The sequence below is a fragment of the Sorex araneus genome, chromosome 5 (assembly GCF_027595985.1).
Source record: "Sorex araneus isolate mSorAra2 chromosome 5, mSorAra2.pri, whole genome shotgun sequence".
NCBI classification, from domain to species: Eukaryota; Metazoa; Chordata; class Mammalia; order Eulipotyphla; family Soricidae; genus Sorex; species Sorex araneus.
Genome location: NC_073306.1, coordinates 66,275,062 through 66,302,740, shown reverse-complemented (window position 1 = coordinate 66,302,740; position 27,679 = coordinate 66,275,062). Strand labels below are relative to the sequence as shown.

The following is a 27,679-nucleotide window of genomic DNA, read 5'->3' as shown; positions in this document are numbered from 1 at the left end:
GAATTAAGGTTAGTAATCCAATGTTTGCTTTTGCTTTTCTACTTGAATGGATATCTTTGTTAGAATAGTCACTATTTTGCAGGCCATGGTTTGTTTTTTGCCTGGTCAGTTTTGCTATTACTGAATAGATTGTGCTAATAAACTTATAAAAAAGACTATTGGGACCAGCGTGAAAGTGTAATGGGTAGGGTGTCTGCCTTGTATCCTTGTAATCCCTGTGGTCTCCTGAGCACCACCAGGAGTAATTCTTGAGTAACAGTTTTAGGAGTAACCCTTGATCACTGCTGAATGCAGCTCCCCAAAAAGTCAAAAGAAAATTTAAAATTACCCAAGGAAAGTATATGAATGCAGCTCCAAAACAAAAATTAAAAGAAAATTTAGGATCACCCAAGGAAAGCATATATAGCGAAGATAGGGGCACTTATAGTAACCTTGCTATGCAGATGTCTAGAAAGCAGTAAAGAGAGAAGAGTTGCCAGAGAGATAAAGAAAATGAGAAAAGTATGTTGTTTTGATAAAGAGAATATTCAACAATAAGGGCTAAGTCACCTGTCACAAATGCCAAGAGGGAGCTGAAGAGTGTTAATCTGAAGTGTGTTGAAGAGTGTGATATGGTGAGGTCATACTCTGGTTTGAAGGAGTGTCCAAGAATCTGAAGACGTGAGTGTGATGCTGTAAAGGGGAGCAAAGAAATAATCACATCAGAACACTGTGCACTGTTAATTCATTGGCTGGCTAGCAGTGGTAAGCTTGATTCCACCCTGACATTCTTTCTTCTTTTAATTAGCCCACCTTTGACACAGTTCTTTCTTGATTGTGGAGGACTAGCTCGAACAGATAAGAAACCAGCCATTTGTAAAAGTTATCTCAAGTTGATGTCAGAATTATGGCACAAAAGCAGGTATGTATGGACATTTGCCTTAAAATCTTTCACCACCCTTCCCCTTGTTGCTCTTGTTGCCATGCGCAACCATGTGCCATTAGTGGTGCTTCTCACAACACTTGGTTGTTAGTGCTCACTGGTGGTTCCGTGTGCGTGGCAGTGATGCTTGTGTGCTCAGTCACAGTTGCACAGTGTAGTTGCAGTGCTGGCTGGGAGTCACACACTTGGGCTTCAGTGTTACCTCATCCGAGCATCTCACTGTTGTGCTCTGGAGATTGCACTCTGTGGCAACTTGGGGTGGGACTGAGAGGGGTGTCCCAGAGAGCAGCATGTCCTCATTCATGCTTGTAAGCAGGCACTTTGTTGCTGACCCTTTCCTGTCCCTTAATGCCACCCCCCCTTTTTTTTAATGATTTGTTTCAATGAATATCATAAATAGTAAAAGGATGTAAGGTTTTTGTGTTTGTTTTTTTATAGAGCTGAAAAAATTTAAAGCAAAGCAGATCGAAAATATCTAAGAAAAGAATGGGAGAGATAGCATAGTGCATAAGGCACTTATTTTGCATGTGTCGGACCTGAGTTTGATCCCTTGCATCATCCCCTGTGGTTCCCTGAACATTGCTGGGAGATTTCCAGAGTGCAGAGCCAGGAGTAACTAACTCCTGAGCATTGCTGGGTGGGTGGTACCCCTCCAAAAGTAAAGAAAAGGAAAGAAAATATCCAATAAAGGCTATTGAAATTACCCAGTTCTATCCTGTCAAGACTGGAGACATAATATTGACCAATTAAAACATTTATTGTTGAAAGTTAAGTTCTAATATGAGTAGACATTCTCAGTGCTAAAATAAGATCATGACACTTAAATGAATTTTACACTTATATTTGTTGTAACATACATAGAAAAATAATTGCTATAATACATTACTAATTTTGTTTTATTATTATCCAAAATTATTGGCTAATAATTTTAATAATAATTTAATAATGAAATATTAAAAATTAATAATATTGGCCAAAATTGCTTTCATGAATTGTATTTTTTCATGATTATTTAGAATCACCTATAACAAGACAGTTATTCTTGTTATTCTTTTTAAAGCTTTCTTCCATGTAATACTTTTGAGACCTTAATTATTTAATTTTGGTTTTTGTTTTGGAACCATATGCATCTGTGCTCAGGGGTTACTTCTGGCTATGAGCTTAGGAACCACCATTGGTGGGGCTTGGTGGACTATATGGGATGCCAGGAATAGAAACCAGGTTGGCTGTGTGTAATTCTCTCTCTAGCTTCTTTAGTTTTTTTTTTTTTTCCCTTTGATACCATACCTGGCTATGCTTAGCATTTACTCCTGCCTCTGTGTTCAAGGATCACCTCCTGACGAACTTGGGGACTATATGTAGTGCATTTAACCTGGATTGGTCACAGGCATGCAAGTGTCTTATTCACTGTACTATAGCTCTAGCCCTCCTTGAGTTTAATTTTTGTTTCTCTTTTGTTTTTGGACCACAGCCAGCATTGCTTAGGGGTTACTGCTAGCTCTGTGCTTAATGATCATTACTGGTGGTGCCTGGGGACCATAGCCAGTGTCAGCAATAGAATCAGAGTCAGCTCTGTGCAAGCTAACATCTTATTGCCTTGAACTATATAACTCTCCTGCCTGAGATCTTAATTTTAATTAAAATTGTAGTATTTTCCATATTTTGATATTTCTTTCTCCTAAGTGCCTCATTTTAATGATATCTGAAAACTCCTTTTAATGATATTTGAAAACTCCATTTTTTTTTTTTTTAAGAAAGAAAAGTTTATTGGAAAGAAGAGAAAGAAGCTCTCAGCTGGGAAGGAACTTAATATAGCAATAAGTTCCTTACTAAGTGCATTGCTTAAAAAAGCCAAAACTTAATGCTTCCATCTAAATATGTTAGGCAGTTTAATTCTTCAGCCCTATAGTGCTGTGGATCACAAATCACACACCAGAAGTGATATTTGGGAGGCTATGTGTTGCCAGACATGGGACCTGGACTTGGCATGTAATAGGCTTAAAACCTAAGCACTTGATGAAGCCCTGTCCAGAAATTTTTTTTTTCCCTGTGCCAGAGATGGAACCTAGGGCATCATACATGTAGGCAAGTGCTTCAGCACTGAGCTACATCCCTAGCTCTTGAAAAATACTGTCCAGCGTTGTGTTCTGTCCCTGCTACCTTAAATTCTTCGTTGATGATTTTTTTTTAATGAAAACTAAAAATCATGGGACTGGAGTGACAGTATAGTGGGTAGGGCATTGTCCTTGTATGTAGCTGACCTGGGTTTGATCCCTGGCCCTCAATATGGTCCCCTAACCCCTGCCAGGAGGAGGCTGGAATAAGTCCTGAGCACTGCTGGTTGTGATCGCCCCCTCTAATTTTTTTTTTAATCACATATTTCTTTCTAATGTTTTCTTCCTCAGGCCTGGATCTGTTGTGCCCACTAATCTGTTCCAAGGAATCAAAACTGTAAATCCAACATTTAGAGGATATTCACAGCAGGTAAGGCTTCATTCTGTTTATTCATAATAATAATCTCTTAAAAAACTTGAAAATTACATTATGTATTATTATTTTAGAGTCCTTTTGTTTCTTGTCCTTAAATATTTTTAAGTTTCTATTTTGTTGGTTTTTTTTTTTTTATGAACACAGATTATTTATACTGAATCTTCTGATCATTTTTATAATGATCATGTTTCTTATTTGTTTTTTTTTTTTTGTTGGGTTTTTTTTTTTTTGGCTTTTTTTTTTCTTTTTGGGTCGTACCTGGTGATGCACAGAGGTTACTCCTGGCTCTGCACTCAGGAATTATTCCTGGTGGTGCTCAGGGGACCATATGGGATGCTGGGAATCGATCCCGGGTCGGCTGCATTCAAGGCAAATGCCCTGCCCATTGTGCTATCGTTCCAGCTCCCCTTTAAGTTTTTATTTAGTAAGAACAATAATTGTTCTTTTTGTAAGGGCGAGAGTGTTTGGGACTTGTCCATTGGTGTTACTCCTGTCTCTACACTTAGGGATAACTCCTGGTGGGACTTGGGCGGGACCATATGGGATGCCAGGAATCAAATCCAGGTGGGCCACATGCAAGGCAAGTGCCCTACTTGCTGTACTACTTGCATTTCTCTTGCCCCATGAACAATAAATTTTTTCTCATATTTTTCTTTTGTATTTTCTGCTTTCTCTTAATTTTATGTTTTTATAGAAACTTTGGTTATTGGTTTGCCAGGCTCTGCCCTGCGGGCACGATACTCTCGGTAGCTTGCCAGGCTCTCCGAGAGGGGCGGAGGAATCGAACACGGGTCGGCTGCGTGAAAGGCGAATGCCCTACTGCTGTGCTATTGCTATTGGATGTGCCAAATACAGTAACAATAAGTCTCACAATGAGAGATGTTACTGGCGCCCGCTCGAACAGATCAATGAGCAACGGGATGACAGTGACAATGACAGTTATTGGTTATGTCAGTGTACTTGGGTGCAGGGGGTCAGAGGCATGCCCAGTAATACTCAGGGCTTACTCTTGGCTCTGCACTCAGGAGTTACTCCTGGCAGTGCATGGGGGACCAGTATAGGATGCCAGAGATCGAACCTTGGTCAGCCACATGCAAGGCAAATGTCCTTCCTGCTGTACTCTCTCCAGCTCTTGTCAGTGTATTTATTCTGATGCTTTTAATTTAGCAAAAATTTTCTATATAGGGATAAATTTTCAACTGTAATATTGGTTTAGACTTAACTTTTGGTTTGGACTTTATTTTTTCTTCTTGTTTTTGAACCATATCTGGTGGTGCTTAGGTCTTAATGCTTAGATTTTACTTCTGGTAGTGCTCAAGAGATCATCTGGGGTGCCAGGAATTAAACCTAGATTGGCCACATGCATGCGCCGTACCTGCTGTACTATCCCTATTGTCCCTTAAATATTTTTAAAATATTTTAAAAAGATATTTAAGTATTAAATATTTTTTTCCCCACCTCCCACTTCTCCGTTTGGAGTGGGGGGTTATGCTAGGTGGAACCCAGAGCTTTGTATATAAAAAAACCTGTTGTCTACTGAGCTACATTTAAAATCTTAGATTTAAGGAGAGGGATGTTAGCTCAAGTGGGTAATGGCACAGAGGACTTAAGTTTAATATCCTGCTCTGCTTGGACTCCTGAATACTGCTACGTTTGCATTGCTAGCCTGAGCACTACTGGAAGTGGTCCTGTTTTTCTTTCTTCCTAAGTACTACTGACTGTGGCCTCTATAAAAACAATTTTTCATGACAGTTCCTGTACCATTTGTCCATTGTCCATTCATGCAAATTTATGAATTACTAGAGACTGATTTGGTAGATATGATTTGGAGCCTATAAATTTGTATTTTCAATAAGCATTACAGGGGCTGGAGAGAGCACAGGGTTAAGTTGTTATGTGACTGGAGAGACAGAAGAGCAGGTAAGGCACCTGTATTGCACGTGGCCTACCCGGTTGATCGCCAGCATCCCATACAGCATCACTGAAGTGATCTCTGAGCACTGATGCTGTGGACAAAAAAGAGAAAAACCCAACAAAAAATAGGTCAGCATACTGCTGACCACCATCAGGGGGCACTCCTGAGCACTGCTGGCTGTTAACCCAAGAAACAAGAAACAAAACAAAAAAAGCCAAAAAGAATCTCCCCCACACATTTACAAAAAACATTCTAACTTAATCAGTGATAGTTCTTTTAGATACAAGATTGAATAAAGCTACAATTTAAGCCAAACTTAATAAAATAATTGAATTTAGGACACCGCTCTGAATTTTGGTTTAACATAAGGCCAATCCTTATTTTCTTTATGCCTTAGTTCTTCATTCTGTTTTTAATTATTTACTGTTTATTTGGGCTGGAGCGATAGCACAGTGGGTAGGGCGTCGGCCTTGCATGCGGCCAACTCGGGTTTGATTCCTACGTCCCTCTTGGAGAGCCCAGCAGGCTACTGAGAGTATCTCGCCCGAATGGCAGAGCCTGGAAAGCTACCCATGGCGTATTCGATATGCCAAAAACAGTTAACAACAGGTTTCACGATGGAGACGTTACTGGTGCCCACTGGAGCAAATCAGTGAGCAGTGGGATGACAGTAACAGTGACTGTTTATTTACTTGTGGTGTGGGTTATTGAACTTAGAACTTAACACATAATAAGCATGTGCTTTATTATTGTTACATTCCCAATTCTCCAGTTTATTATTATTATTATTATTATTATTATTATTTTCTTCTTGTTTTTGCACTACATCCTTAGCGCTTGCTCCTGGCTGTGCACTCTGGGGTCACTGCTGTCAGGCTTGGGTGACAGTATGGAGTGCAGGGGATGAACCCAGGCCAGCCACATGTACAGCAAGAACTTTACCTGCTGTACTATCTCTTAACCCCCTCCTGCAGCTTTTTTAAAATGGCATCGGTACAGAAAACTGACCGACAGATAAAGTTTTTGGCCTTTTTATACCTGTGCAATAGTGAAAAGAGGAAAAATAATTGACACCCTTCTGCAACTTAAATTAAAACTACTATTTACTATAAGAATATTTATGCATCAGAATTTATGATAGTATCACTATATTCCAGGCATAACATGTGTTATGTAGCAATAACCTTTTTTTGCAGATGAACAGGAAATTTTTGTGGACCGGCATTGGTCCATGGATCTGCAGTTGAAAACCACTGGTTCAAACAAATGGCCAGAGGCAGTGGAACTAACTGAACTGAACTGGGGAGGCTGAGGAAGGGCCTTCAGGTGGATGGGAGGGGTCTTTGGGACATTGGTGGAGGGAAGTAGTGTTCCAGTACCACAACCACCATAACACCACCATGTCGTTGTGGAGTAGGAAGGATATATACAAAAAGTTGTCATTAACAGAACTGTATATCATGGTATGTCATGATGAGGGGAAGGGAATGAGGCAGGGGATGGGGTGGGGGATGGGGGGTGGGGGAAGGTAAAAAAAAAAGTAAAAGCCACTATCTGAATCATCTTCAGTTTAAGTACTTTTGGGATGGGGGTGTGCATAGGACACAACCTAAGTTGAGCCATGTCCTTAGAATAATTTTTTGCTCTATATTTTGGTGATTTGGTGCCACATCCAGTGGTACTCAGTGACGATCCTGTTGAGTTCAGGGTTCCTTTGTGGTGCTGGGAAATGAACTAGGGTTGGTCACATATATGGCAAGCACCTTACCCCTGAACCACTTCTCTGACCCTTTATCTTTGTGTAAGTTTTTAGAGCTTAGTGTTTCCAGCTCCTCCAAGGTATTATGTTCTGCAAACTAGTATTTACTGAGTATAATGCTATGCATTTCGAAGTCAGGTGCTAGCCCTATTTTGCATGTTTTCTCCGAAGTTTCTGCTTACATACATTTTGAATGACACAGTAATGCGTTTGTTGCTTATATTAGGATGCTCAAGAATTCCTTCGATGTTTAATGGATCTTCTCCATGAAGAATTGAAGGAGCAGATCATGGAAATAGAGGATGATTCTCAAACTATAAATACTGAGGAGACCATGGAAGAAGATAAGAGCCAGTCAGATTTGGATTTTCAGTCCTGTGAATCTTGTAGCAGCAGTGATAAAGCAGAAAATGAAAATGGTTCTAGAGGCTTTTCTGAAGATAATAATGAAACAACAATGTTGATTCAGGATGATGATAACAACTCAGAAATTTCAAAGGATTGGCAAAAAGAGAAGATGTACAATAAGATTAATAAAATGAATTCTGAAGGGGAATTAGATAAAGATAGAGACTCTGTGTCTGAAACAGTCGATCTGAACCAGGAAACTGTCAAAGTGCAAATACACAGCCGAGTTTCAGGTGACAGTTTATTAATTTGATTTTTTTTTTCTTTTTGGGTCATACCCGGTGATGCACAGGGGTTACTCCTGGCTCTGCACTCAGGAATTACTCCTGGTGGTGCTTAGGGGACCATATGGGATGCTGGGAATCAAACCCGGGTCAGCCGCACGCAAGGCAAATGCCCTACCCGCTGTGCTATCACTCCAGCCCCTATTATTAATTTGATCTTAAAAATGACAGCGTTTCCTTTGTAGACAATGGTATAAGAGCTATTATGATTTTACTTTCATAATTGATATTTTTTTCTTTGGGAAAAGCCACATGGCACTGATGGAAGAAACTTTTCTAATATTAAATTGTGTTTAGTGTACTAAAAATAAAGTAGACTAAATTTTAGCTTTGGCTTAATTTGTGTGTAGCATATGACATAATTCAATTAAACTAGATTTAGAGAAGAAGGAAATAATTGTTACTTGGGGATTTCTAATTAGTAGAATTATATTGTAGAACATGTGTATGAATGTTAACCTTTTTTCTTTGAGGGAAGACACCTTTGATGGTACTCAGAAGCTACTCCCAGTGTGTCGCTTGGGACCCACCCACCCTTCCTTCCTTCCTTCCTTCCTTCCTTCCTTCCTTCCTTCCTTCCTTCCTTCCTTCCTTCCTTCCTTCCTTCCTTCCTTCCTTCCTTCCTTCCTTCCTCCCTCCCCCCCTCCCCCCTCCTCCCTCCCTCCCTCCCTCCTGTTTTTGACCATACCCAGTGGTGCTCATGGCTTACTCCTGGCTTGGCTCCAGGGATCACTCCTGGCAGTGCTCAGGGGATCATAAGGGGTTTCGGAGATCTGAACCAGGTTGGCTGCATGCAAGGCAAATGCCTTACCCAATATACTATTGCTCCAGCCCTGGTGGTTACTTCTAACAACGTAAGGGCATCCTGTAGTGCTGAAGCTCAAACCTGGGCTTCCTATGCGCAGAGCATGTACTCTGGTCCTTTGAACTATTTCCATAGATCAAGTTAGTTTTTCTAAGCAGATTCTGTTGAGATTCTGGGGAGAAGCAGAATAACACAAATAATAATTTTGTCATGATATAAATTGTTAGTTTGCTGACATTGGCATCATGTTGTCTGCCAAATATAAATATAAATATTACAGAATGCATTTGGCTGAGGTTACTCCTGGCTCTGCATTCAGGAATCACTTCTGGCTTGGAGAACCATAAGGGATGCTGGGGAATTGAACCTGGGTCAGCTGCATGCAAGGCAAGCACCTTACCCACTGTGTTATTTCTCTGATCCCTGCTGACCAAATAATTGATATGGGTTTTTTTGGAGGGAAGGCTGGGCTGGGGCCACGCCCAATGATACTTAGGACTTTCTTCTGGCATTCCTCTTAGGATCACTCTTGGTGGGCTCACAGGATCAAACCAGGTACAGTCATGCACAAAGAAAGCCCCTTATCCACTACACTTTGCCCTCCAGTGCCTGATACATGTATTGATAGAGGAGTTAACTCACTGTAATCTACTCTCTTATGCTAGATTATGGTATTCATCACTATTTATTTAGAAAGCAAATGGCCATATGAATGATAGTTCAACTGATTTGCTTTGTATTTTTACATTTATCTTTTCAAAAGTTAACTTATTTTTGTTTAATGTAATATTTAGTTCTCCAAAGCATATAAAATTAAATGATCAGAGGTTCAAATTCTCTGATCTTAAATGACAGACAAGTAACAAAAATTATCTTCTATAATTTTAGAGGATTAACAACGAGTTGATAATTTAAGTATTTGAATGAATCCTAACTGCATTCTTAGTAGGGGGGAAAAGATATTTCCTTAATGACATGAATACCTCATTGAGGGCTTTTGAATTGCACGTGGCTGACCCAGGTTCAGCCAAGAATAATTCCAGAATGCAGAGCTAGTAGTAATCCCTGAGCATTGCAGGTGTGCCCCCCAAACAAAAAACACACCTAATTTGACAAAGATACCACATATCATGGGTTGCAGCAATAGCACAGCGGGTAGGGCATTTGCCTTGCACGCGGCCAACCCAGGTTCAATTCCTCCGTTTCTTTCGGAGAGTCCGGCAGCTACCGGAAGTATCCGGCCACATGGCAGAGCATGACAAGCTACCCATGGCGTATTCGATATGCCAAAAACAGTAACAACAAGTCTCACAATGGAGTTGTTACTGTTGTCTGCTCGAGCAAATTGATGAACAATGGGTCGACAGTGCTACATACAGACAGTGCTACCACATACTATATAAAACAAATAATAGCTCTTTTTGAAAGGTCTTTTCCTAACAGGTATGTTTCCTCTTATGACAATACAAATAATTTATACTTTTCTATAACAAGTTTCTTTTTAGATTTTAATTCATTTGAGAAGATAATCTCTTCACTAACGTGATTTTTAAAAGCTTTTAAAGAACTGTCCTTGGGTCTAGCATAATACAGTGGGTAGGATGCTTGCTTTGCACGTGTCTGACCTGGGTTCAATCCCTGAGTTCAATCCCCATAAGATTCCCTAAGTCTACCAGGAATGATTGCTGAGCATGTAGCCAAGAGTAAGCCCTGAGTACTGCTGGGTATGGCCCCAAAACAAAATAAAAGTCCTAAATATCTTATTTTTAAATAGGACCACTAGTAACTTTTACTGCTCACTTTCTGAATTGCCTATAGAGGAAAAATCTTTTTTTTTCCCTTAGTAAGAACTTTTTTCAAATATTTTATGTAACATTGATGTGAGTGGAGTTTAAAATCTCAAGAAACATGCTATTTTTAGATGGAATAATTTTATTATTTAAGGTAATAATACAAATTTTAAATATTACAGAATGCATTACTGATGTCCATCTGAATGACCTGTCTACACCACAGATCCCATCAAATGAAAGTGTTAATCCACGTTTATCAGCAAGCCCTCCTAAATCTGGCAATTTGTGGCCTGGTTTGGCACCCACACACAAAAAAGGTAGAAGTTTCAGTTATATAAGTTTCTTTGCTTTTATAATATAAAGTAAAAGTAATATAATCGTGACATGCTTAATCTTTTATAATTGTTCTCATATTTTGACATTACTGTGGTTTAAATTCTATGTGCATATGGCACATATTTATGTTCTTTATTTTTGATATGGAGCTCTAGTGTTGACACTTGTAGATTTTTATTACAATAAACACAATAGAGTGTAACACTTTGACACCCCAAGAAATTCCCTCATGCTGCTTTTTTGTAATCAAACCACCCCACCCTACCTTTCTTTGAACCTTAATCCTATTGATCTGTTCTCTGTTCCTATTGTTTTCCCTTTTTCAGAATGGGACCCCATGGGATTCCATTCATAGATGGAATTATACAGTTATGTAGACCTCTTCTGTGTGTGTGGTGCTGTGATTGAACTCAGGGACTCACATGCAAAGGCAAACTGCTGTTGAGCTGTATTCTCAGTCTGTAGTCCTGAAACAGGCTTCTTTCATTTGACACATTGTTGCATGCCTAAGTAGTTCCTTTTCATTACTGAGTACTTCTTTGTATATCTACTGGTTTCTTCTTTTCACTCTTTAATGGATATGTGAATTGTTCCCAGTTTGAGGAATTGTAATGCTGCCATAAGCATTTGTGTACAGGTTTCTGTATGAATATAGGTTTCTAATGGTCTTGACTATTTAGAAGTAAAGATATTGGGTTTTGTGTTATTATGCTTAAATTGTACAAGATTGTTTTCAGAGTGATTATATCATTTTGTATTTTCATTAGCTATTAAAAGAGTTTGGGTATTATGAAATACAGAACCATGAAATTCTTAGAAAAAAATTAAGAAGTCTTTATTACCTTCTCAAACAAAGATTTTTAAGGTCATCAAGAACTTAAAAAGCATCACTTATAAAAGAAAAAAATCTTAGACTCTCATTGACAGAAGACATTGCTAAAGCAAGTGAAAAGGAAGATTGGGAGAAGCTATTTCCACATCACACAGTTCACTGGATTTTTATCTAGAATAGTTCCCAATCTTATAAGAAGTCCTCTGTTTAAGTAGCCTTACTTGGAAGCACACTCAGTCAAGTAGAAGCAAAAAAAAAAAAAAAAAAATGTTTTTATTTTTGGGTCACACCCAATGGTGCTCATGACTTACTCCTAGCAGGGCTTGGGGGGACCATAAGCAGTGCTGGGGACTGTTTGTAAGGCAAGTGCCGAACTCACTGTACTATTTCTCTGGCCCCAGCAAAATTTTTTATTGAATTCAAAATTATTTTGGTGGGAGAGAAACACAATCTCTCTAATTTCATCATTGCTTGTCTTTGATTTTTTTAAAAAGTAATGTTGACAAATGACACTCAGCATATTAAATTATGCGGATGCTAGAGAAAAAATGCTTAAGGAGCTACTTCTATTTTTTTCTTAATTGTACACTTGTTTTTCAATCCTAGCTCAATCTGCCTCATCTCCAAAGAGGAAAAAACAGCATAAGAAATACCGAAGTGTCATATCAGACATCTTTGATGGAACAATTATTAGTTCAGTACAGTGTTTGACTTGTGACAGGGTGAGTATGAAGGAATTTAAATATGTAGAAAGTTTCTTTTAAATACCTTAAAAAAAATAAAACTGGCAATGGTATGAAAAATTCTTTCTCCTAATTGAAATTATACATGTATTTCTTGTTTTTATATCAGCATAAGGTGATACTAGGAGAATTTTTTGTTGTTTGAAAGTAAAAGCAATATCCTTTTTTTTTGCCTTTTTTTTGTTTGTTTTTGAGGGAGATTGTTGGTTGTTTTGGGCCACATCTAGTGGTGCCAGTGGCTCTCTGCTCAGTGATTATTCTTGGCAGTGCCAGGAATCTAACTGGATCAGCCATGTGCTAAAGCCCTGTATTATCTAAACCCCCATTCCTTTGCTCTGATCCACAATATGTGTGTTTTGTTTGTTTCTTTTTATTGTAGGATAGGGGCACACCTGCAGTGCTCAGGGCTTACTTACTCCTGGTGCCCAGGACTTACTTAACTCCTGGCTATGTGCTGAAGATCACTCCTGGCAGGACTTAGGGCACCATATGGTACTGGGTTGAGCCTTAGTCAACCCCATGCAAGGACCTGCTCTCTCCAGCCCCATCACAGCATGACATTTTACAGATAGGGCATGCGTGGACTAACAGAAGGAATTTGCTCGGTCTTCCTTATTTAGTTTCATATCAAGGCAAGATGTTGCTCAGCAACACTAGTTAATTGTGTAAACATCGTCTGCCACGGCTGATGAAATAAGTGTGCTGGGGAGCAATTGTTATTCATGGGGACACTCTTGTTTGTAACTTCTCCAATTGGTTATACTTAAAGCTTGTAAATATTTCTCATGTTAAAATTGACTCATAATAAAAGTATCAGATAATAAAGTATTAGATTCATCCATAAGAACACAAATTAAAATCATTGTACGTTATTTAACTATATCTCAGTACCACTGAATCTCATCAGTGGTTTTATTTGAGTGTAATAAGGAATAAATTAATAGCTAGTGAATTAACTAAACGACAAGTTTAATTAATTTAAACTTTCTTGGAGAAAGCTCACAACAAAGTTTTTAATTTTTATGTGAGACTTAAGACAGGGCCTAGAGATATAGTGGAGAGGTTAAGGCATTTGTCTTGCATACAACTGCAGTTGTGACAATGGTACAAAGCCACCATATATGAATGTGATACCTGAGCACTGCCAGGCACCAGGCACCAACCATCCATTCAAGCACCAAGCCATGTGTGTCCCCTTCATATCCCTATCAGAAGCGAAAACAAAAAATATCTTAATAGTCAGATCTAAGGGCTTTCAATAGGGTAATTTTAATCTTTTTGTTTTGTTTTGTTTTGTTTTACCCCTATTGTGCTGGGGATCAAGGCATATGCTCCACCACAGAGCCACATCCCTAGCCAAATAGGGTGATTTTATTTATTTATTTTTTGGCCCATACCTAGTGGTGCTTGGGATCTACTTCTGCCTCAATACTTAGAGGTCAGTCACTCCTGGCTTTGGTGCCGGTAATCAAAATGACCTCCTGGATACAAAGTGGATATACTGGGTATACAACCCTTTGAACTATTTCTTTACTCCTACCAGTAGTGTCATTTTAATATTACCTGTTTTGTTATGAAATGAAATTTTCCTGAAATTTTTTAGTTATTTAAAATACTATTTGCTTGGTTCTGTTTTTTTTGTTTTTTTTTTAAACCCCTATGGGCAGTCATTTTTAAATGTAAGTACAGTATTGTTAAAAGATTTGGATCTATGGCTGGAGAGATAGTACAGTGGTAAGGTGCTTATGTGACCGACCTGGTTTGATCCCTGGCATCTCATATGGTTCCCCAAGCACTGCCAGGAGTAATTCCTGAGTGCAGAGGCACAAGGAACTCCTGAGCATTGCCAGGTTTAGCCCCAAAACCAAAAAAAACAAACTGAAACAAAACAAAAATTTGGACACAGGGACTCGAACAATAGTACAGGGGTAGAGCTCTTGCTTTACAAGCGGCCAGCCCAGGTCCAGTCTCTGGCACCACATATGGCTCCCTGAGCCCCGCCAGGAGGGGTCTCTCAGGAGTAATCTCTGAGCACCAACAGATGTGGCCCTAAAACAAAGAAAGTAATTGGACCTAAAGCTACAGTGCTGAATACGAGTACTTTGTTACAGTGTCCTAAATAGCGGTAGTGTAGGTTTATTGAAGATTAAATATAGAAAAGCTTCTGGTACAGAATCAGGGGTCTTTTTCTATTGTTATTACTGCGAAACCACTTTTACTTTCATTTTGTTACTTAAAAATAATTCGCTTTATTCTTTGCAATCTAAGTTCTATCCTCATGAATATTTGTGCTGGATTATTTTCATCTTATTCTTAAAACAAAAAAACAATTTTAGGTATCTGTAACCCTGGAGACCTTTCAAGATCTGTCCTTGCCAATCCCTGGCAAGGAAGACCTTGCTAAGCTGCATTCCTCAAGTCATCCAACTTCCATAGTCAAAGCAGGATCATGTGGGGAGGCGTATGCTCCACAAGGCTGGATAGCGTTTTTCATGGAATATGTGAAAAGGTATGTATGCATTTTCTTTGTTTTGATTGATTACTAAAACTGCAGTTTCTGCTATATTGGCAGAACACTTTCTTTTTTCTATCAATAATGTTTCAGGTTTGTTGTCTCATGTGTCCCTAGCTGGTTTTGGGGTCCAATAGTAACCTTGCAAGATTGTCTTGCTGCTTTCTTCGCCAGAGATGAATTAAAAGGTAAGAAACATGAAAGCTCATTTATGGCTTATCTGTTTTGGGTGATCTCAAATGCTAGTGGGATGCAGATGTATTGGCACAGTTCCAGTACCTCCCATATTTTTTTATGGGACATAGCAATAAAAAAATAGATACCAAATCAATACCTTAAAATTATGTATATATGGGCTGGAGAGCTAGTATGTCAGGTGAGGCGCTTGTCTTGCACAGGACTGACCCAGGTTCAATCCCTGGTACCACATATGGTCCCCTGAGCCCACCAGGATTAAATCCTGAGCAACGATGGGTGTCTCTCCAAAACAAATAAAAAATAGTATATAGAAATTCCTGTGGTATATGATAATGTGATACGAGGGGTGAAACCACTCTGGAGATTCAAAGAAGAGGAAAATAAGCCAATATGCATATTTCTGGACTAGTCTCTGAACGCCTTGTTACTGTGATACTATTGCAATCCTTAAAACTATCTTTGTGCATCTAGCATCTTGTTGGCATATATGACTGGTGGATTGAACGAATGGAAAAGGCATTTTACTTGTGATAGGTCTTCAAGGTTGGAAAGAAAGATAAGGGAAGGGTGTTAAGGTAAGGTAAATCATGAACTGACCTTGGACTAGAGACTGAAATATGCCTTTTGTTACACACAAAGAATTGCAGAAGCAATAGGAAACAGCTTGCTTTAATTTTTCATAAGTGACCTGGAGCCAACGATAGCTTAGCAGTAGATCTCTTGCCTTGCATGTATGAGACCCTGCCTGGGTTTGATCCCCAGAATCACAACAAGAACAAAAGAGCAAAAAAAGAATGACTGATCTGTTCTGTTTTCAGGTGACAATATGTACAGTTGTGAGAAATGCAAAAAGTAAGTGACGTTGACAGTACTTTTTATCTGCATACTTTATATTTTAAATAGTATTTTTTCTTGATTATTTGAATAGAGTTTGTAAAATTAATTTTCTTTTTTGTTGATAAAAATATAAGCTAGTAAACTTGTCCTAGAGTTACTTAACTGATAGGTCTGTGAACAAATTTTAGATAAAATGTTGACATATTTTTGGTTGGGCATGTAACTGAGATATAGCATATGTCTTGGATTTGTAAGGCCTGGATTCTAACCTTGACACTGGAAAATAAAAGGATAGGAACATTGAAAAAAATATAAGAAAATTGAAAACTTGCTATGTTTCATAGACTTAAATGAAATGAAAATGTATTTTGAGATATAAAATAATGAATCTCTTTTCGACAACCGTAGTCAGTACTCAGGAGATCATATGGGGTGCCAAGATCTAGTAAGAATTGGCTGGGTGCAAGGCAAGTACCTTAACCCAGTGCTATCTCTCCTGTCCTTAGTTGCTTTTCTTTCTTTTTTTTTTTTTTTGCTTTTTGGGCGATGCACAGGGGTTACTCCTTGCTTTGCACTCAGGAATTACTCCTGGCGGTGCTCAGGGGACCATATGGGATGCCGGGGATCGAACCAGGGTCGGCCGCGTGCAAGGCAAATGCCCTACCCGATGTGCTATCGCTCCGGCCCCCTTAGTTGCTTTTCTATACCTTGTATAGGTGTTTAAGATTTCTTGTTGGTAAATTAGAAAAGAAATGGAACTAAAGATTTGAAGCCAGATTTGTTATTTGTTTATTTTTGGACAACACCTAAACAGTAGTGTTTAGGGGCTACTCCTAGAATTAATGCTCAGGGGTCTTTCCCAACTATGATCTGGGGACCCTGTAGTATCAGGGATTGAACCTGGGGCTCCTGTATGCAAAATGTATTCCCTAGCCTCTGAACTAGTTTCCTGGCCCCAGGCAGATTTGTTTGCTTTGTTTCTGGGACACTTGGCTTTGCTCAGGGCTTAGTCCTGGCTCTGTTCTCAGGGATACTTTACTTTTGGTTTTATTTTGTTTTTGGGGTCACACCCAGCAATGTGGAGGGGTTACTCCTGGTTCTGCATCTGCACTGAGGAGTTAACTCCTGGCAGTGCTTGGGGGACTGTATGGGATGCCGAGGATTGAACTTGGGTTGGCCATGTGCCAGGCAAACGCCCTACCTGCTGTACTATTGCTGTGGCCCACTCAGGGATGGTGCTCAGGGACCATAAGGAGTGCCAGGGATTGAATCCTGGTTGACCACATGCAAGACAAGCTCCCTACCTGCCACACTATCTCTCTGACCCCATGGGCAGATATTTTTTTTTTTCAGTTATACAATATTCAAACACCCCTCCCTTCACCAGTGCCCATCTTCCATCCCCAACCCCCCCAGTCTATCTGCCGCCCCCTCCCACCTCCCTAGTCCCCACCCTTATACGTGATAAGTTTCACTTCATTTGCGCTTATCTCGATTACATTCCATGTTTCAACACACAACTCACTACCGTTGCTGGGGTTTCCCCCCAAAAAGAAAAAGACAGTCCTATTGCCAATGAGGCATTTGATAATTCTCCATTACTAAGCATATAGAGATATTAAGTCCTGCTGTTTGTTACATAACTTTTCTTTTTCCCCCTTGCCCCGCGCCACCGAGTTCACGCCTGTTTAGTAATCGCCACGCTGTCTGACAAAGGGAAAAAAAAAACCGAAGAGGATGGTTATTTCCCGTCATCAGCCGGCGTGGGGCTCTGGCTTAGTTGATAGTCTAGTAGAGTGTCTGGAAGCAGTTTCTGGAACCAAAGCTCTTGCGCTGATATCGGCTCCGGCTCGAGATACCACCAGCGTCCCGCTGGTCCATGTACCTAATTTTTCCCCTTATTTCCCATTCCCACGCCACCAGGTCTGTTTGCTTAATGGACATCACACTATGTTTGACACCACGCCACGTTTCTTCCCGAGAAAGAAGGATATTTCTTCTCAGCCAGCGTGGGGATATAGCTTAGTTCAGTCTAGAGAGATGGCTACCATTTTGATTGCCTTCAATATTTCAACAAAATACTTACTATTCTTGTTAGGATCACCATGGGCAGATATTTTTGATGCAGAGTGAGACTGGAAAATTTTTCTGAATCATTGATAGTTGTAACTTGTAATAACATAACCTTTCATAATATCAGCCCTGGTTGTTTGCAGTAACTCCAGGCAAGTACTGATCAGAAACTTTTTTAGGGGAGAGGACCACACCTGGGAGGCTCAGGGCTTACTCCTGGCTCTGTGCTCAGGATGGAACCTGTGTCAGCTATGTGCAATGCAAGTGCCCTGCCCACTATACTATCTCTCTGATCTCTTGCTTTTTATTTCTAAGTGGCAAAAGGGATGGTATTTTGCTTGATTAATAAGGCTGAAAACTCCTTACACTTAAGAAAAATAAATACACCTCTAGTGCATTGGAAACTATTCATTTTGTCTTTGCTAGCTACCATAGCTGGTCAATGAAGAGGGAGGGGGGTTCAGGAGGGAATCTTTTCTTGGAAATCTACAAGAGTAGAAAAAAAGATAATAGTGAGTATGGAAAAGAACCTTGCGTTTACTCTCAATTCCAAACTAGAACTGTCAAGTGTATGTTGATATTACTACTAATAACAGTCCTTTGTTTATCTAAAATTACTTATTTCCACACTTAAGAATAAAAGTTGTGGGCCGAGCAGTAGTACAGAGGGTAGGGTGTTTGCCTTGCATGTGGCCGACCCAGGTTTGATCCCTGGCATCCCAGATGGTCTCCCGAGCACTGTCAGAAGTAACCCCTGAGCATTGCCAAGTATGACCCAAAAAGCAAAAAAAAAAAAAGTTGTGAGGCTGGGGATGTGGTTGAAATGGTAGAGAACATTACTCTTTGGTCCCAAGAGCACTACTGAGTTTGGTCCCCAGCACCCCATAAGGAGTACATTTCTGAGTACAGAGCCAGAAGTAAGCCCTGAGCATAGATGGATGTGACCCAAAAAGTTTTTTTTTTAAAAAAAGAAAGAAAAAAAAAGATTTGGCTGTATTTCATTGTGTTTCATTGTACTAAGTTATTTCTAAATTCGTATGGAAAATAGGTTTTTTTAAATTAGTTAAATTAATTTTCTCTTTTTCCACTTTAGGTTGAGGAATGGAGTAAAGTTTTGTAAAGTACAAAAATTTCCTGAGGTATGACCTTATTATAATTCAGCTTATGTGGTAGGATGGTAAAGCATTAGCATACAATTTAGTAAATTTTTTAGCATGATTGAAGAAGTGGTTCTGTAATTCAGTTACTATGTAAGCTTTGACTAATCCATTTAAAAATATTAGTTACGTAGTAAATGCCTTTATTAGTAAAGCTAATGGAAAACAGTTTAATAAACATACAATGTTGTAAGTAACGTTAGGAGAGATTTATGAGACTGTGCCATATTTTGTGTACCAGTGTTTTGACATCTTTGGAACATTTATGGTAAACAAAAGAATTTTACCTATATTGCTTTATTTTGCTCATCTGGACTTCTTATAAAATAAAAATTTAATCATACAAAATCTCACTATTTGGAATGCTTTGTCTTTCCAATGAAGGTTCTTGTAGATTTCATGCCAGAAATTAAGGTTTGAAATTTGTTTTCTTTTAGATTTTATGCATCCACCTTAAAAGATTCAGACATGAACTGATGTTTTCCACCAAAATCAGTACTCATGTTTCATTTCCACTGGAGGGTTTGGATCTCCAGCCGTTTCTTGCTAAAGATAGTCCAGCTCAGATTGTTACTTATGATCTTTTGTCAGTGATTTGTCATCATGGAACTGCAAGCAGTAAGTATACAGATTTGACATTTGTTCTTAGATTAAAAAAAAAAGAACAACAAGGTCAAGTATGATGGGGTGGGGTCGGATGCTGCATTTCTATTAGCCTGCAAGGCCTAAGTCTGCCAGCCAGATCAGCTCACAGTGAAGGAGAAGGAACCCAAATATACTTGACCTTAAAGCCTGGGGATTTGGGAATTAGTGAGAAAGATGCTCTCTGTAGAAATTTCAAGCAGGCATTTGGCTCCGTGTCCCAAGTTGCCCTCAGACAGAGAAGATGAATAAGCAGCCAGCAGGGTTCCGTGTGCGCAGCACTGTCTGGATAACTCGCTAGTTTGTCGCTGGTGGACTGACCAAAAGAACAAAACTGGCCCTTTTATAGAAAAAGTAGCTGCCTTTGTGACTTATTCCAAAATGCATGTGAAAGCATATACATACCTTAGCTGGAATGTGTTGAGGAGCAAGTTACACTCTTAAATTTAGTACACCAGGACCCTGGGTGATAGGACAATGGGCAGGGCATTTGCCTTGCACAAGACTGGCCCAGGTTCCATCCCCTGCTCCTTTCTTGGTCCCCCGAGCCAGCCAGGAGTGATCCCTGAGTGCAGAGCCTGGAGTAAGCCCTGAGCACTACTGAGTATGGACCCCAAATCAAAATAAATAAAGTAAATAAATAAATAAAATTCCCTTTATGTCACATTTTGCAAGACCAGTGCCTAAATACAAAATAATTTAGACTTAAAAATGTAAAGATCATGGGGCTGGAGAGATAGTACAACAGGTAGGGTGCTTGCCTTGCACGAGGCCTATCCAGATTTGATCTTCAGCACCCCATGTGGTCCCATGAGCCCCACCAAAGGTGGTTCTGGAACATGGAGCCAGGAGTTACTCCTGAGCATTGCCTGGTGTGGCCTGTGCCCCCCCCCCCAAAAAAAAATTTAAAATCTGAGTTGGTCTCTTAAATAGGACCTGGTTACATAAGGAAAAAGGAAAAATGTAAACATAGTATGTATTGTTTTGATTTTACTTTTATTATTAACAACACTAGTCAAATTGAGAAAATTGAGTAATTTTAGTATGAAGTTTGAAATATTGGAAATTACAAATTGTATAAAGTTAACAATTCTTTTTTTAACATTGGGCTTATGTTGTTGTTTATTTGTTTGTTTGGGGGCCACACCTAGCTGTTCAGGAGTTATTCCTCGCTCTGTACTCATGGATCACTCCTGACAATACCTCAGGGGACCATAATGTAGTGATGGGAATAAAACCTGGTTTGACTGTATGAAAGGCAAGCTTCCAAAATAAGCAACTTACCTGCTATTCTTTCTCCAGGAGAAAGAAGTTAAAGGTAATCTTGGACTTTTTAAGATTACCTTTTATTAATTTTTATTTCTTCAATTAATGGTGTTGAGGACATACACTGAGGAAAAAACAACTGGGCTTAGTTTATTGTTATATTGGACTTAAAAATAGTTCTCTTGAGGCTGGAGAGATTGCTTGTGGCTGACCCGGGTTTAATCCCCAGCACCCTATATGGTCCCCTGAGCTTTGCCAGGAGTGATCCCAGAGTAGAGAGCCAGGAGTATGCCCTAAGCACTGCTGGGTGTAACCCCCCCTAAAATAAACTTGTGTTGATTTTTGTCTTACTGTAATGATTTATTATCTCTTTTCTTCTTGAATTCAGGTGGGCATTATATTGCCTATTGTCGAAACAATTTAAATAAGCTATGGTATGAATTTGATGATCAAAGTGTCACTGAAGTTTCAGAATCTACTGTACAAGGTGCAGAGGCTTATGTTCTTTTCTACAGGTAAAGAAGTAACTGACATATTCTGATAAAAAAATATGTCATTGGTGTTATTAGTGAGTTAAAAGACTTCAAAGGACTGGAGCAGTAGTACAGTGGGTGGAGCTCTTGCCTTGCATATGGCTAAGCTGGGTTTGATCCCTGGCATTCCATATGTCCCCCAGAGCCACAAGTAAACCTCTGAGCATTGCTGGGTGTGGGGACCCCTCCTTTCCCCGCAAAAATACTTTAAAAATGGTTTGCTGGGGCCAGAGACATAGTACAGTGGCTAGAGGCACTTACTCTGCATACAATTGACCCGGGCTTGATCCCTTGCATCACTGCAAGTTTCATTACCTGAGCATGGAGCCAGGAGTAATCCCTGAGCACTGCTAGTTGTGGCCTACAAACCAAGAAAGAAATAAATTGGATTGCTAAGAAAAGATTAGAGGTTGTTTTACTTTCATTTCACTGAGTAAAAGTAAAAAAGACTACAGACACAATAATCCTTTGTTAGGAAAAAAGCAGAATCACTGGGGACAGAGAGTACAGCAAGTAAGGCACTTGCCTTGCACACGGCCAACCCGGGTTCACTCCTTGGCACTCCTTGTCACCCAAGCCCACCAGGAATGATCCCTAAGTGCAGAGCCAGGAGAAAGCCTTGAGTACCACTTGGTGTGGTTCAAACCCCCTCCCCCTGCAAAGGAGAGAAAGCTAAATTGCTAAAGGGCAAATGAATACTTTTTTTAAAAAAATTTTTATTATATCACCATGTGGAAAGTTACAAAGTTTTCAGGTTTATGTCTCAGTTATACAATATTCAAACACCATCCCTTCACCAGTGCCCATATTCCACCACCAAAATCCCCAGTATACCCCCCCGCCCCCGCCCCCCTCAACTGTATAACTGATGAATTTCACTTCATTTTCTCTCTACCTTGATTACATTCCATATTGCAAAACAAAACTCACTATTGTTGTTGGAGTTTCCCCCCAAGGAAGACAGCCCTACTAAGGAAGCATTTGATAATTGGTTTGTCATTAAAAGATTGTATGTTTTCAGTTTTTAGAAAAGGTCGTGCGGCTGCTAACGCGGCCGCGAGGCTCGGATATGTTCCAGTCCCGCAACCCGGAGCCGTGTTAGTTGCTGCTCAGTGTCGCCGGGGCTCCATCTGGAGGTGTACCAGCTGTACCTCCTCCGTCTGGATCCCTGGTGTTGTTGGCCCGGATTCGGGTCTGGAGCATTTCTCCGGCTGCGTTGCTCACCTGACTCGCAAATGAATACTTTGTTCTAGATTGATATTAATGAAAAATGAGGCATTGGTAGTAGAAAACAGATTTTCTACAAAATAGCTTCTAAAGAAGTTATTACTATAAAAACAAATTTTTGACATTTTCTAGTATGTTACAAAAGATTAAGTGATTACTACTGAATAAAAACAGGAAAAGAGATTAACTATAGATTGATCTTAATAACAATATCTTGAAGCTTACTGTGTACCGTACTTACATGTTAATACCAGTAATTAGGATATAGTATTGCCTCTAGGGATGTATAATGTTCTTGGGGTGAGTGTTTGTACATGTGGGGGGGGGGATGATGTAAATTACACCTCCCCACACACCTGTTTTTTCTGAATAATTTTAGAGATCCAATAAGATTCACATTTCATGTATGTACCAAGTCTAATAAGGGCAAAAATGATCTTACTAATCTAATAGAGTAAAATACAATAGAGTTTAATAAAATATTTTTAATAGGAAGAGCAGTGAAGAAGCACAGAAAGAGAGGCGAAGGATATCCAATTTGTTGAACATGATGGAACCAAGTCTCCTTCAGTTTTATATTTCTCGACAGTGGCTAAATAAATTTAAGACCTTTGCTGAACCTGGCCCTATTTCAAATAATGATTTTCTCTGTATTCATGGAGGTAAGAAATTCTTTAATTGGAAGTAATAGTTGGGGTCTGCTATTTTTAACAAAGTAAGAAAGAGGCAAAAAATTTCCTTTTCACATTTTCTCTTCTGCAGTCTAACATAAATGCATCTAATTTGATTTCAGTTGTCTTTGTCTTCTGATTATAGGCATTTTGTAGCTTGTTCATAGTTTCTTCATTGAATTTCTCTTCTAAACACTGTCCTTAGAATACGAGTATATAGAACACTATTTTTTTTTTCAAGCAAATTTCCCCTCAGGGAGTTTATTCATGACACTACTTAATTTCCCTCCTAAAACATGGATTGTTCCATCAGTCTAACACAGCCCAGGATTTCTGTCTTCATAGTAAAAGATGAAGCTTAGAACTGGATCATTTGTCCCTTTCTCTTTGTATCGCCTCCCAGTTCAAAATGCTTGTATCTCTTAATGGCCAGCATTCTCTTAGATCTGCAGTTGGGCTCGACACATTCAAGTCTCAACACAATCTTCTTTGTAGTTTTAGCCTTTTTCTGGAAAATCGGCTTAGTCTGACCTCCGTAACCACTCTGCTTCCTGTCATAACGACGTTTTCCCTGGGCATACAGAGAATCCTTGCCCTTTTTGTACTGTGTGACTTTGTGGGGCTGATGTTTGCCACATTTCTTACAAATACAAAAAGTCCGGCAGGTTTTTGGTACGTTCACCATGCTTGCGGCAGCTGTGTCTGCGAGGAAAGGCTATAGAACACTATTAATAGAATTTGCCATAGGATACTATTCAAAGCTCTAGCTTAACACTAGACACAGATATATTAACAGCCAGTTACGATCCAAGGTGCTTGTCTCTTTTAGATCTTTTCTTAGCTCAGATCCATTCAGCTACTAACTTTATCTGTGATGTATTTTTTGGTGGTTTGGGGCAGTGCCCAGGATCTAACCCATGGATTCACAAATTATTCCCTCTTTTATTTGCAGCACTATATCTGTGAAGTGATTTATACACTTCTTGTCGAAATGAGTAACTCTTTTCCTAAGTATGAAAATATACATGGAATTTACAAGAATGAAAAAACCCTTCATGTAGTTAAACTTACTAATTATGACTTAAAAGGCTGAAGTATAGAACACATGCTTTGATATGCAAGACTGGAGATTTCATTTCTGACACCACCTGCACTACAAGATATAGCTGAAACAGGAATAAGAGTAAAAAAAAAATTAAATACACATGTAACATAGGCCTTTGTTATTGGCTTTTCATGTTTGTTCCCATGATAAACAACTTAGTGTCACATCTTTATTAATTTCATATATGAAGATTTGATAATTCTCATATCTTTTGCATTGAAATTTCCCACTGTGATTTAGAAGCACAAACCTTGAAATATTTTTCTGTGTAAACATTTTTCTCATTTCTCTACTGAACCAGCTAACATAATGCTTTTCCTGTTCTGAATCTTCCTTTAAAACTTTTATGGGATCTGGGAGTTGGGCTGGAGCGATAACACAGCAGGTAGGGCATTTGCCTTGGACATGGCCGACCTGGGTTTGATTCCTCCGTCCCTCTCGGAGAGCCTGGCAAGCTACTGAGAGTATCCCTCCTGCATGGCAGAGCCTGGCAAGCTACCCGTGGTATATTCGATATGCCCAAAACAGTAACAAGTCTTACAATGGAGACGTTACTAGTGCCTGCTCGAGCAAATCACTGAACAATGGGACAACAGTGCAACAGTGCAGTGCAGGGACTGGAGCAATAGTACAGTGGGTAAGGTGCTTGTTTTGCACATGCTGACCCTGGTTTGATCCCTGGTGTTCCATATGGTTCCCTGAGCACTGCCAGGAATAATTCCTAAGCACAGAGCCAGGAGTAACTCCTGAGCACCGCTGGGTGTGACCCAAAATACACACAAAACAACTTTTTATGGTATCTGTGTATGCCTGCCTGTTTTATTCACATAAGTCTTTTATTTTTTTGGCAAGCTTACATCACAAAGGAAAATTTGTATCTTTGATTTTCTCCTAATATATGTTATTAGTAAACAGAATCACAAAAATAGTTAAATATCTTAGAAACATAATTATCAATTTATACTTAATTTTTAATCTTTCTAGAGGGGCAAGGTTTTAAGAATTATGATTGCTAAATTCCAGGTATTAATCAGTTTAAAATCAGTTTTAACTTTTTTTAATGTAAAGAAATCAAAGAATGAGACAAACTGGTCTAAACTCTTTTAGGTGTTCCTCCACGAAAAGCTAGTTATATTGAAGACTTGGTATTGATGCTGCCTCAGAACATTTGGGATAACCTATATAGCAGGTTTGTTTTCTAAGTTACAGTATATTGAAAGTGAATTTGTATGAAACTGGCTAAAAGGGAACTGGATCACTTTTTATTTCTTTGTTGTTTGTTATTTATCCAGAATATTCTTATTTTCCTTCCTGTGAATAGAAAGCTGTTTCAGCTAAATTGGCCCTAACTTAGATACTTCAAATAAGAACAAACAAGTAATTTTAGAGGTCGGAGTGATAATACAGTGGTAGTCTATTTTGTCTTGTACACAATGAACTTGGATTTGCTCCCTGGTACCCCCATATGGACCCTGAATCCCGCAGGAGTGATCCTTGAGCACAAAGTTAGGAGCAAGTCCTGAGTAATGCTGGATGTGACCCCAAAACAAAACAAAAATCCTTATTTTAGTTTTGTCTGCTCCCCTTTCGTTATTTTTTCAATGTAGATACTTCTAATTTTTATGTTCTGATTATATTTGTAATACTATCTATAATATTTTACTCGTATATTTCATGAAGTTATTATATTTGCACGATTATTTTTATTACAAGAATTCTTAATTTAGGGACCAGAGCGATATTACAGTGGGACTTTTGCCTTGCACATGGCAGACCCTGGTTCGATCCCCGGCATTCCATATTGTCCCCCTAGCACCACCAGGAACAATTCCTGAGCGCGGAGCCAGGAGTAACTCCTGAGCATCACTGGTGTAGTACAAAACCTAAATAAAATGAAAAAGAATTCTTGAGTGACCAAGGGAAGCCTGTATTTGACTTAATTTGACTAACTCTGTGGCCATATATAATTTAGATTTATATGTTATATTCAAATGTTATATTTGAAAACCAGTTCTTTACTCTTGAGTTCTTGCTTAAGTTGATCACATTTTATGAAAGAAAGAGCAAGAAGGGAGATTTGAATTATAAATAAAACTGATGAAATGATTTTGATAATTGAAATCAAGTACTATGATTATTTTATCTTTTAATGATTATTTTATTTTTTTATTACTTGAAGTATGAGAATATTCATGTGGGAATTTACTCTTTACTAGGTACATTTTGTAGCCAGTGGCTAAACATTGGAGATAAATTTCCTAGAACTTCAACTTTCAAGGTTGTCATAATTATTAACTTGTTTATGCTTTAGATATGGAGGAGGACCAGCTGTCAACCATCTGTATATTTGTCACACATGTCAAATTGAGGCAGAGAAAATTGAAAAAAGAAGAAAAACTGAATTAGAAATTTTTATTCGGGTAAAAAAAAATGATAATTTTCACTTTTAAATGTCACCCAACACAGAGATAACTAACAATTAGTAAAATTATATTTTGTTAATGGAATTTTTCATGTAAGAGTTGTAATTCATTTTAAGTATTTTGAGTGCAAAGCAGTGAGAAACCTTAGATCACTGTAATTCTGATTAGTCAGATTCTATTTTTGTTTTCATTTGGGATAAATTTTGTTTTATGAATTGGAATAGGCAAGAAATCTTACAGAAATTGTAAATGATTGGAAGAACTTCATAACCAGTTTTATGAACAGGGACTCAGACCTTATCTTGATTGCAAGATACAAGTTTCTGTGAAGTATTGCTGTCAGTAATATAATTACAATCAATTGTTTATAATCTAAATTCCTAATAGAGAATCTTAGTAGAGTTTGGTTTACCTGAGAGGCATATTCATTGATATCCTTGCCGAGAGTATCTACGGATACTGTTATTGAATGAAAAACAAATGTGCTAGGAAAATTAAGACTGTTTTTATAAAAGCGTATAGAAATTGTTGACCATACCAAAATAGATTTGATGTTATGAGCTTTCCAAAGGCAAGTTTTTGTTGATTGTAAGTCATTCTATGAATACATTCCATAAATAACTAATGTTCATATCTCATCAGAAGTTACTGGAAATATAAATCTAGGTAATAAAAGATTTAATTACTAAAAAGACTTAGCAGAGAAGATCAAGAAGATAGACCACTGCTAGGCTTATTGTTTTGTTTT

General features: G+C 38.8%; 2 protein-coding genes across 3 annotated transcripts in view; one reads left to right on the top strand and one right to left on the bottom strand.

The window, feature by feature from the left end:
- USP33 (ubiquitin specific peptidase 33) overlaps positions 1 to 27,679 on the top strand; it is a 61,956-nt gene that overhangs the window by 27,014 nt on the left and 7,263 nt on the right. The window contains exons 8-21 of one of the 2 annotated variants that reach the window (XM_055138885.1): positions 788 to 901; positions 3,328 to 3,406; positions 7,313 to 7,727; positions 10,556 to 10,693; positions 12,151 to 12,266; positions 14,624 to 14,796; positions 14,917 to 14,987; positions 15,816 to 15,849; positions 19,001 to 19,046; positions 19,502 to 19,682; positions 21,361 to 21,487; positions 23,225 to 23,394; positions 25,616 to 25,697; positions 26,820 to 26,928. In XM_055138885.1, coding sequence (XP_054994860.1) covers positions 788 to 901; positions 3,328 to 3,406; positions 7,313 to 7,727; positions 10,556 to 10,693; positions 12,151 to 12,266; positions 14,624 to 14,796; positions 14,917 to 14,987; positions 15,816 to 15,849; positions 19,001 to 19,046; positions 19,502 to 19,682; positions 21,361 to 21,487; positions 23,225 to 23,394; positions 25,616 to 25,697; positions 26,820 to 26,928 — 1,855 coding nt within the window. Of the gene's footprint in view, positions 1 to 787; positions 902 to 3,327; positions 3,407 to 7,312; positions 7,728 to 10,555; positions 10,694 to 12,150; positions 12,267 to 14,623; positions 14,797 to 14,892; positions 14,988 to 15,815; positions 15,850 to 19,000; positions 19,047 to 19,501; positions 19,683 to 21,360; positions 21,488 to 23,224; positions 23,395 to 25,615; positions 25,698 to 26,819; positions 26,929 to 27,679 lie in introns of both variants that reach the window. The other variant, XM_055138884.1, reaches the window with a different exon arrangement.
- LOC101543364 (60S ribosomal protein L36a-like) lies at positions 23,406 to 25,580 on the bottom strand. The gene has a single exon (XM_055138886.1). It carries the CDS (start codon positions 24,086 to 24,088, stop codon positions 23,762 to 23,764), a length of 327 nt encoding a protein of 108 aa, XP_054994861.1. The 5' UTR covers positions 24,089 to 25,580; the 3' UTR covers positions 23,406 to 23,761.

Excerpts from the sequence above, each read along its gene's own strand:
- LOC101543364 (XM_055138886.1), bottom strand. The coding sequence starts at position 24,088 with ATGGTGAACGTACCAAAAACCTGCCGGACTTTTTGTATTTGTAAGAAA.